Source organism: Vidua macroura, chromosome 3 (genome assembly GCF_024509145.1).
Source record: "Vidua macroura isolate BioBank_ID:100142 chromosome 3, ASM2450914v1, whole genome shotgun sequence".
Lineage (NCBI taxonomy): Eukaryota > Metazoa > Chordata > Aves > Passeriformes > Viduidae > Vidua > Vidua macroura.
Window position 1 is genome coordinate 51,788,753 of NC_071573.1, and position 11,387 is coordinate 51,800,139.

At 41.2% G+C, this 11,387-nt stretch overlaps 1 protein-coding gene across 1 annotated transcript in view; it reads right to left on the bottom strand.

The window, feature by feature from the left end:
• Window positions 1-9,144, bottom strand: part of NHSL1 (NHS like 1) — a 68,377-nt gene extending 59,233 nt beyond the window's left edge. Inside the window, exon 1 of the mRNA XM_053973287.1 lies at window positions 8,943-9,144. Within this exon, the coding sequence (XP_053829262.1) occupies window positions 8,943-9,144 (202 nt within the window). The remainder of the gene's footprint in view (window positions 1-8,942) is intronic.
• Window positions 9,145-11,387: the final 2,243 nt, after the last annotated feature.

The window sequence follows — 11,387 nt, forward strand, 5'->3', positions numbered from 1 at the left end:
AAAATAAAGTATCAAACACCTATTTACTGTCTTTCACAGCAGCTTGAAAAAAAGTTTTGTTCATTAGAAACTTTCAAAAATTGGTTCAGAAGACTGTTAATTACTGACATATGTGCTATTACAGAATTGAAACAGGAGAGCATTTTTCATTATTAGTCATTCAGAAAAGAGAAGAATATAGAATAATACCACAGAAGTATTCTTCTATACCATAGAATACTTCTATGATATTAGAAGTCCAGAAGAATCAGGTGTAAAATTTTACACTAGCTCCAGGGTAGGGCTGACCCCTGGAGCAGAAGATTCTATTTAAACATAAATGAGATAGGAGATCACGGTCAATGTGAATAAACCTTCAGGAAAACCAGTCAATAAAACCACAGTAGTATTTTCCCAAAATTGGTATGCCATGCGCATGAAAAGGCAATTCCTTTTTCTCATCCTGATGGATAATGACACAAGTAGTCTTGACTTTGGCACCCATTTAGGATGCTCTGATGCGCCATTTAAAAACTTCAATCCCAATTCACCTTAGACACAAGCACCACCTAACATGATCCCTGCTTTGCCATCATGCAAGGAATTGTCTAAGCTGATGCACACCAAAACTCAATTTACATCTTTGTTTTTCAACCATAGCTGGTTTGAAGAACATACTTGAAACTACAGCCATTAAAAGTACCTGACACATCCACAATGTCTAGTATTCTGTACAGAGCACATACCCAGCTCCAGGAGCAAATAAATTAAAACACTGCATTCTTATAAGGCATTGAAAATATTCATTTTAAAATCAGGGTAATCAGCATCCTTCTTCTCTTTGCATTAATTAAACTTATCAGGAACAGGTTAGCATCATACCCAGGGAAAAAAACTGTGCTCACCTTCAACTACTGGACATAAAGGGAGTGTCATTTCCTTTGATGTTATTAATTATTTACCCTAACATTGCCACCAGCATCTGTCTGGGGACCTGCTTGCTCCCCACAAACAGCAGTCCACTGTTCCTGGTCTAGCCACAGCATTGTGTTTGTGGCAAACGTCTGACAAGCAGAAGAAGGGTCAGGCTGCTTATAAGACAGTGAGAACTATGAGGGATCATTCAGTTAGGAGGTGTGCCAAATCTGCTTTGGAGATGCTACCTAGCTCCACATTTAATTAGCCCTTCCTGGAACACATCACAAAACCACTCGGAAATGGTTTTATAAACTTCTGTTGATGCCTTTGGGCAATGACAAATGTGCTCTGCAACCCTTGTGTTGGAAACTTCACTGTTCTTAAATTCCTCGTCAAACCACATAAAAGACAATGAACAAACGACAGTACTAAACCAGAGGAGGAAAAGTTGCCCCATAGTCATTGTGGCTCAAATCAGAAGTCAGTGAGACAGGGGATGAGACCTTTGAGATGAGCAGCACATGGCCACTGACCCCACACAGAGCGGCTAGCTGAGCATTGCCATGGAAAAGACATCACAGACAGGTAACTTGTTTTTCAACCATAGCATTTACAAGTTTTCTTATCTTCTCCAGCACACCAGTTTGTGCTCAGCTGGTGGGATCAGCCCTCACTGGTAATCTAGTCAGTCCCCAGTACACTGAGATACAGTTTCCAAGCAAATGCCAGGAGCTGCAGCCTAACAGCCACAAGCAGTGCATTGGGGAATTCAGCCTTTAAATTAGTAATGGTCAGACCCCAGCCTGCCTGCCTGAGTAGAGAAGACACAGGGAGGCTGATTAAGCACCCTTATGCTGGGACTGGAGAGGTGGCATCATGGGGTTTCACATTTATTCTCTTCCAATGATTCCAAGTCAAGACTGGTCAGCTCACACATCAGGCACTGTTTCTGTAACTGCTGTAATGGCAGGCACTGTTAGCAATCCAAAATTATGCTTTAGCTCTATAATCCAGACTCCACACTGCCGTGTATAACAGCACCAATTGAGACATAATTGTGATGAGCCACCTAAAGCATTTTTCTTATTTAAAAAAAAAAAAAACCTCAAACAACCCCTCTGCCCCAATTTCTGCCTAGGCATAAGAATGTCACCATTATTGTTTGGTTTGCACTGCATGTTCTTAGAAAAGATCAGATCCAATCTATCTCTCAACTGCTTATTAGCAATTCCTTAACTGTGCGACTCCTTGTGTCTCTTTTTGTGCCTTCCAATACAGTTTGAAAAATGCTTTTTAGGGAGTTTTTTTTGGTATTAATTAAAACAAAGGCTCTGACTCTCTCACTTTCTTTTAAACTAGCCAATCTCTCTCAATCCCAGCTCTTCTGAGAGATATAGGAAATGCAAGCAAAATGCCATCTGTTGGCAATGAGATGGGAGTAAGCCTTTAACATGGAAATATTCATTTTAGAAAAGCCAAGCCAAAATATTTACTCAACTGACAAGACTGAGTTCTCTGAATCACTGTAGATTCCAGGTCCAGTCCTGCAATTTATTTCACAGTAGTTGTATTTCTATTTGATCTGCCATTAACTCATTACTTCTTTTCTAAGAAAGCAAAGAGCTGCCCTTGGGCCTTCCTCCTACCAAACCTCCTGCCTCTTTGGCCTACAAATTGTAACATGGGTCTTTGCTTTCCTTTCTGAAGAGAAATGAAGGGGAAGGCAGAGAAAATAAACTCAAGGTAAACCCTGAGGACTTTTTTAGGTCTCGTCCAGTAGGCTTTCTTTGCATGTATCATGTAAATTGTCCCTACTGCACGTACCCGCCTGCAGGACAGTGCTACTTGGAGGCAGGAGACAGACACCCCACAGCCCTGCTGAAGGAGATGCTCTACAGACCGTGATAATGTCAGTCTGGGGGTGACAGGACAGAAATCACTTAATGTCTGCTCCAGCCTGCACCTGCTGCCTGATAGAACTGCTGCACATCTGCTGAGAGTGGCTGCTGCCTCCAAACAGCAAAAAGAAAGAGGAAAAAAAAAAAAAAAGATGTTGAGGGTATTTTTCTCAAGTCTCACTTCCAAGAAGAGAAATTAAATATCATTAAATATCCTACTAGGTAAAACTGATGCCAGATAAATGCAGAGGGCCAGGCCATTTGCTTTTTGCTGTAGGTTATTTTACACCAGTTAATCCACCTATGTCGCGGTTTTTATTTTTCATCCTAAGAAATCCAGTTCTATTCAAGACTTACTGCCATTATCTAAAAAGACTACATACTTGGAGCAAAACTGCATAAAATATAAAACCCAGCAACTCCTCTTGGATCTTCCAGCCTTGCTCCTATGAGAAGTGATTCCAGGCAGCGCAGGTGCATCCATCGGCACAGCATGCAAAGACAGATGGCCATGTGCCAGCAGGGCTGCCTTCTGCAAATTACCAAACAAATTCAATACCAACTTGCACAGTAGTATTTTCACAAATATGCAGTCACCATGCAAGATGCAATCCTTTCTACTCAAATCCCCCTCACTTTTAAATACAGTAATTTAGATGGGTGAAAAAAACCCAGATTTATTGTAAAAATCAGATTGCATCAACAAGCTCGAGGCACCCTATCATTCTAAGATTTGTCCTCTGCAGACACCACTCTGCCAGTTCATTTTCTCTCTTCCATCAGCAAGTAGCCTTCACTCTACTCCACTGTCTCCCATATGGTTAACATGAATGTGGCAATTAATATGCAATTAATAAAATGGTGTGATCAACTGCTTTTGTTCACAGCAGCAGCTGGCCTGCATGTTAGAGTGTAATTAGACAAATTAAGACGTACCGCTTTTGTTTGCGGATGGACTGACTGCATCGCGCATGCTTAAATGTCACTAAGCCTATTGGCATTTGGGATTATTTTAAACGTGTCTTTTTTTATTAACACTACAAGGTATGAATAAACCAGATTTATATGCTACCAGCTCCAATGCCAGCAAAGTGCAAGTCTGCTTTACCTCCAAGATGTTTGCATAAGCAACTGAGAGTGGAGGACAGAAGTGATGTATTTCAGAGAATGAGCACCTTTTAAGTATCACAGCCCAAAGGATGGAGCACATGTCTCTGGATGGGTGAAAAAAAAGCTGAGCTCATCTACAACTGTGTCTAAGCAGAGGTTTGAAAATCTTGAAAATCAAGCAACATGGGCATTTGTCAATGATGGGTGATTGGATTATGGCAGAGGGCTAAAAATCTGTTGTAATCTATCACTTTTAATAACCATTTCCTTTAAAGGATTCCCTTTCTGTGGAGTTTCCATTCTCCTTACCACGTTTCCACTATAGTCTCTGATCTGATTTTCTTACAGCACTCAAAACTATTTATTGACTTCACAAGCAACTTGCAGTAAGACCTGGAAACATACTGTACCCAGTATCCATAAAACCCCAGAAGCTTTCATCAAATTAAGCACTGAAGAACCTACTCAATGTACCATTAACCACTATCCTCAGCCACAGGCTTTCCAATCTTACTTGTTTCACATGTGAATTTCCATTTATCTCCAGATGCACTTGAGTGGTGTTAATGAGCTCCATCCAAAACCTCACCACCTCTTCCTTGTACTCCTGAGTACCACACACAGCTTCTTCACTGCTCACAGGTAGAGAGGAATGAAATATCCACCATCAGCACCTCCTTGCAACAGCAAGCTCAGGTTCACAGCTAACAGTGAGCAGTCAGGCTAGCCAAGTGTTTTCTTTCAGCAAGGAAAATCAGGAAGACCTTCATATTAATGTTAGTGGGAGTGTTTTACAACAACCCAACATCTTTTAACCCACTGTATTCCAAGTTCTTCTTCATGCCTCTCTTCATCTACATTACTCTTGCATTTGATGCATGGAAAGGCATAGTAGACCAAGTGCTGGACCTCCATGGCCCATCCAGAAGACAACAGGCAGGGAAGGCTTGTTTTCTATGGAACATGCAGAGAATGTGCAGCAAAGTGAATTAGAAATGCATTACACATATAGAAACACACATCAGAAGAGTTGTTATTTATCCAAGACCTGAAGTAATTTTGTCCAAATGGAGATGTTCCCCTGCTTTGCAACATTACCATGGCTTGTTTTAGCCAAATGAACAAAACCTCCAAAAAAGCTCAGCCGTAAGACAAGACATTAAAAAAACACAGAGAAAAGGAAGGAGGGAGAGGGGAATTCCCCCATTTTTTAGACATGCAATAAAAATTATATAAAATTTACTTTTTCTTTTCAAAACAAACCAGTTCCTGGCTTTTTCTAGCGCAATCCGATATGTCAGCTGTTATGATATGAGCTGGACACAGCAGATAAAACTGGGAATGAGGGTGGCCAGTCACTTGCATGAGGCTCTGTAAGTAGCTGTCCCAGCCATTCACCACATAGACTGAGTCCTTGTGTCACTTAGGGCACGAAAGGCCACAAAGGCGTGCTCAGTGCTCCGCGTGGCCCAGAATTTGCAGAGATGGAAAGCAATTCAGCCTTTGTTTCATACTGCTAAATGAGAAAGCAAAGAATGAATTCTCCCAGTTTGCAAGGATTCTGGCATCCTTTTCTTTTTAGTATAACATTCTTATATAGGGACATTTAAATCTCATATCTATTGGAAGAGAAACCTGGAAAAAAGCATAGCAAACAATGGATAATAAAATACCCAACTTGGTTCACAACATCCTATTAATGTATAAATAGATTTAGTTATTATTTCAAATTTAATGTTTTTCACAACATACAAATCACACAGACAAGTCTCAGCTTTACAGATGTGAATAAAGAAGAGGAAAGCAAGCCACTGGCTTGCTCCTGCATCTGTAAAAGACAGAAAAAACTCACAACTCCTTGTCAAAACTTTATCATCACAAAAAGCCGGCAAGAGCACACTGTACCTTTAAACTTTGCAAATTTGATAAAATATCAAGTGGCAATGGGAACTACAAGAGGCAGGTGATGCTCTAACCAGGAGGAGGTGACAGCCTCCCACAGCAGCAGTCACTGCCAGCAGTCTCAGTTTCAATTCAGCCTCATGTTTCAATTCACCAGGCAATTAAACCAAACTAAACCAAGCCCCTGACATTTCTGCCAAACCTGCTCAGTAGAGTATCTCAGTTTAACTTTGCTGCAGGAAAACCAGTTACCAAATGCTCAGCTCCACTGGAGTTTGTAATGGTGAATGAACATGCGATGGTGACAGCCCCAACACCACTGCAATACTGCTTTTCTGGCAGGCAGACAGGCTGTTAAAGGATGTACTGCTGCACTCTGGCTGATTTTAATCCTACATTGTCTATTTGCACTTAGTCTGGCAGCAAAGAACAGCAGAAGAACAGCATCACAGATGCTGGTAATGCAGAACTTTCACTTCACAATATGACTAATTTCAGAGTTTAATCAGAATAATTGCAACAGCTTGAAAACCTTCAAAACCTAAAATGGTAACTTGATTATTATGGCTGCTACATCACACCACAAGTATTTTGATTATTGATTACTTGGTAGCAGGAGTGCAAGGACTACTGCTGCAAACTACTGAGATTCCCTCAGTGAGGATGCCCCCCCAGCCCATCAGGAAGTTCAAATAATTTGACTGTATTATGTTTTCAAACAACTCTACCACTACTGGAAGCATTTTCTGTATCGTCTATCAGCACTGTGAAACCTCTCCAAGTGCAGTTCTCATGATGCTGGATAACGACCCCAAAGGGAGGCCTTTATCAACAGAGATAAAGCCCAGCCAATAATCCCCTCCTGTGCTCTGCAGTTATCACTTGACCTGGTCCCAGAAAGCACTTCCACTCTTAAACACTTTTGTTCCTTAAAATAAACATTAACAGAGTTTAAAGTGACAGAGTCTCTCTACTCAAAGAGAAACAGTACCTGTCCCACCCATAAGACTTTTAACTGATGGCTTAATTACTCTGCTATTCTTTTGTTTCTATGGACTGAGAACGAGTAAGAAAGGAGTCAGTGAGGCAGAGATGGTGTCCCACAATCTACACACTTTTTCTGTGGTGGGACACCACCACTGAAGCAGTAGAGGTTCTCCTGGGAAAAGTCAGGCCAGAAAGCAGGGTGACTGATTTTTGTCATTCACTGTTTCAATGAAAAAAAAATCATTGGAACTCTGATGATTTGAAATTCAGAAAGAATAAACAAAATGCATGGGGTCATACCATATATCAGCAAAATTCAACATAAGGAATACTGCAATAAACTTGGTCTGAAACATGTGAAAGTTCATTGCTAAGGACCAAAAACTGCATTAAATGGCTTTGTTAGATCACAAGTCAAAGAATTCTATTTCTTATGTAAGTGTTGTACTATACATCAGTGAAATTACACACATGGACACAATCGTCAAGTCATCTTCTGAAAAGTTTTATAATTTCAATGCAGGTGCATTTTAGAGAGAAGGGGATGCTTTCCCTATGGACAGCACAAAGAGAAAAAAAGGAGGCTGCAGTGAGGGAGCAGGGATTTCTGAGTACCTTACCCATGCTCCTCAATCCCAGTTCCACATTCTGAAGAAGCAGATTCAAACAGAGCAGTTGCTCACAATGCTCTGAGCAACACCTCCGAAGGCACTACAAGAACCAGCTCTGAAAGTCAGCATCACAACTTGGTAGGAATGAAATAACCTGTCATCCAGCAAGAGACACAAATCCCAAAAGACACATACACACACCCCAGGCTGTCTGGGGCAAGAAGGGCTATATCCTCCTTCCTAAGAGCATCCCTGGAAGCTGCCTCCTAGTCCCTAACCTCTTCAGGGCTTCCCTAGGTCTGACAGTGACTATACAGTTTTACATAAAGGAAGAATTTTCATTTTCCGTCTGAATGAGCCAGAATTGACCCTGTGCTCAAAAATACAAAAATTCAGCAGAAGATGTGGATTTTTCTTTGTATGCAGTATAAAAAATTACCTCCTCTTGAAAAAGGCCTGAAACAATCATGTAAATCACACTACTCCTACAGGAGGGGACATCAAATGAAGCTTGCTTAGTAATGAATGGAGAATACGATAATTCAGGAAACAAAATACAGGTGGTTTTGCTAATCAGTGTTAGCATCATGTGGCAAGATGGGGATTTTTCAATTCCTGGTAATAACGAGCCATTGTCAGATAGTCAGTGTGAGACTAATGAGAAAAAGAAAAATCAATACAGTTGTAAATATACTCATGTACTTTTTTTTTTTTTTTCTCAAAAGACCTGGCACAAGATAGCCAGCCAGCTGGCTTTTGCAGGAAAAGCTTTCTTTGTCTTGTGAAATTTCTCTCCCATCACTCTTAAATAGACTTTTCTGAGCAACCATTCCACAAACAGCTGGGTGCCTTTGCTTAGGTGGCCAGAAAAGAAGGGAAGGCAAGCATTAAGGCTAAAAACAAAACAGCTGAACATTACCATTGTCTGTCCTCTCCTTATTTCCCATCTGTATTTGCCAGTGAAACTTGAAACTATTCAGATTAAAAAAGGAGAGTCATCACAATTCAGGAATTCTTTCTTCTCACGTTCAGAGGGAAAATAACCTTAGACCAAAGGTTATTCAAAAGCCGACTGTATTTTAAAATAAGTACTCATCAACTGCATTAAGCACCTTTTGAGTCGGTTAGACCTTTTTCTTATTTTTCCTGGCCTTTTCATCCACTGATTGTTCCTATGGCTTTCAATTAGAGTGCTGCGTCCACAGTTCCACTCATCTAAAACAATCATTTCGCTGAAAAGGAGCATTATTGAACTGAAAGTGAGTGCTCAAGACCTCTCAAACACAGGCATATCACATGCACAAAACAGTACCATCTGTATCAACTTAGCAGCCCCATCAGATACAATATTTACATACATTGTCCTGAAGGGGAAATACATTTTTTTGGTAAGAAAATTGTTCCTAATGCCTTCATTCTCCAAAAGAGAAATAAGACTATTTTCCTTGTTTATGTTTGTTTTATTTCTTTACTTCCTCAATAATGACAACACAATTCTAAACGACCAAAATAGCTAAGGAACAGGAACTGATCTTACTTGGCCAAAAGGAGTTGTCGTCTTTGCTCAGAAACTTTTTCTTGAGGCGCCCAGGCAGCCTGGTGTGAGCGTTGCCCATTTTGCTGGAATACAGTGGGATGAGTTCCTCCTCCTCCTCATCGTTGCAGCTGGGCTGCCACTTGCTCCTGCCGAGGCACCCGACCATCGGGTCGGCGGGCAGGCAGTGCACATAGGCGATCATTGTGAGATGCTGCTCTCAAGGATGTCCCTGCTGTCCCCAATGGCTAGTTCCGAGCAGAAGGGAGTGGCCTGCTTATAACCCTTGAGCGGACGCATTCAAAAGGCTGTGGAGGAAAAGATTTTCTCCTCCTTCGCACTTAGGCGAGCTAACTATTTGGATATCCCGAAAACTGTCTGGAATAGGATTCTGTAAGTCCTTGAAAAAGAAGGAAAACAACAACAAAAAAAATCAAGCACCTGGTTAACTAGCCCACTGTAGCTACTGACTGCCCTGTTCCTGCCCTCCTCCCGCCCGCGGCTCACAGCCACAGGCAGGAAAATAGAAGCTGCAGAGAGCCGGGAAACCCAGTCACCTGCCACAGACCTCGGCTCTTTCTGCTTCCTCTCCAGTCTGTAGCTTCTCTTAAGCCTTATCCCCGATTATTCACTACTCTGAACAACAGGTACTACAGCCACACACAGATGGTCACATCCAAGAAGCTTACTTAAAGCTAAGTTACTATAATTGCTGTGACACTGGCAGCTACAGAACCGTAGCTGGGCAGGAACCTGCCAAGAACAAGAACATACTTACTACCTTCTTCAAGAATGCAAAAGCAGGAAAAAACATACAGACTAAAGAAAAAAGAGTGAAGTGTTGTAATTTCAGTATTTGGATTTTATTATAGAAGTTCCATTTCCAAGTTAGAACCATAATGTTTCATACCAAAAGAAGACGGTATCTTCTAGGTTAGACTACTGGATTGATGCTGAACACAGAGCATAAGCAGTTATCAGCTTGCCTGCAGTACTGCATAAATACATACATCCTCACAATGCCTCTACAGGTTAGCTATTTTTCTTATTTAAAGATGAAGACATAGTCTCAAAGGGATTTAGTAACCTGCCCACACAGTGGAAAAGCCAGGATTAAAGTCAAGGTATTCTCAGTTCTTTAGCCTCATTCACAAGTTACTAGTCCACGGCACCTCTCCCTAATACTCCACTACTAAGGAAGTTTCCATGCTGCTAACAGTGTCAACCCTAATCTCCCATTCTGTTCTTCTCTGGGATTCAGAAGAGTGCCCTTTCTAGGCTTCTGAAATGGCCTTAACAGCACAGTCAGATTGGGACAGCAAGGAGAATGTCACATGAAGAGAGCACACTGCATGAACTGCTGTCTTCAGCAATTTTTAAAGGTTTATATTGTTTGAAAGAATACATTGGAGAATATTTGTTTTTTAAAAAGGGAAGATATCAAAACCTTAAGTAAAGTACAACAAAGAACAATTCTTTGTCTGCTTTCTTAACTGTTCTTTATAAATGCTTCGGTTGCAGCCCATACCATTCATGGAAGCGGCTGTTCTATATATAGGAGCACAACAGCAAAATGTAAGTATTTACACATATTTAAAAAGGCTTTGTGTGCTGTTTGGTTGAGAGCTACAATAAACTTTTGGTCAGGAAGAAAAAGCAAACCAAGCCCACTGTTTAACAACAACAACACAGATGCATATCTCCTCTTCCCCCTGACACACATGCATCTCCTGCTGCCTTGGCACTTCTGCCACCTGCGCTAGCAGCCGCAGCCTGGGAGCAGAGTGTGCACACCAGCTGCCCACAGGCACTGCACCAGCGTGGCATCAGCCTCCAGACACACAAAACACAGAGCACCATCCAGCATAAACTGTCCGCAGCGCTGACTCAACAGCGCTGGCAAAGCATAGAAAGTTTACGAAAAACTGACTAGTTTGGTGGGGGGAGGTTGATTGCTTGGTTTTTTTCGTTTAACATCCTGTTACTTTGCACAGCAGTCTGAGCAAATAATTTTCACTATAAAGCCTTTCATACACATCTCATATGACTGAATCTCAGCAATCTTGCAAATAGATGAAAACAAGTCTTATAATGAACTGTGCCAGATACCTTTAATAAATAGGGGTGAAACAAGCCCTGCCTGCAATTTTACATTTTTTGATAACAATTTCAAGTATCTGCAAAAATATGGATGGAAAGGGGGAAATATGCCAACAGCAATAGCTGTTGGTACCACTGCCTTGTCCGTATAGATTGCAGAAACTCACTGGCAAACAGTGAATGCTGGCAAACAGGCCTTTGAGGCAAATACAAATTTACAAAGCCAAGTACATTTACTCATCAGACTATGAGAAAGACAAACTGTGATTAGCATTAGCAGAGCTCAATTCACTCATCAACCATGCTGATACTCTTGTGTCTGCCAGAATAAATGAATGTCTAGACAGT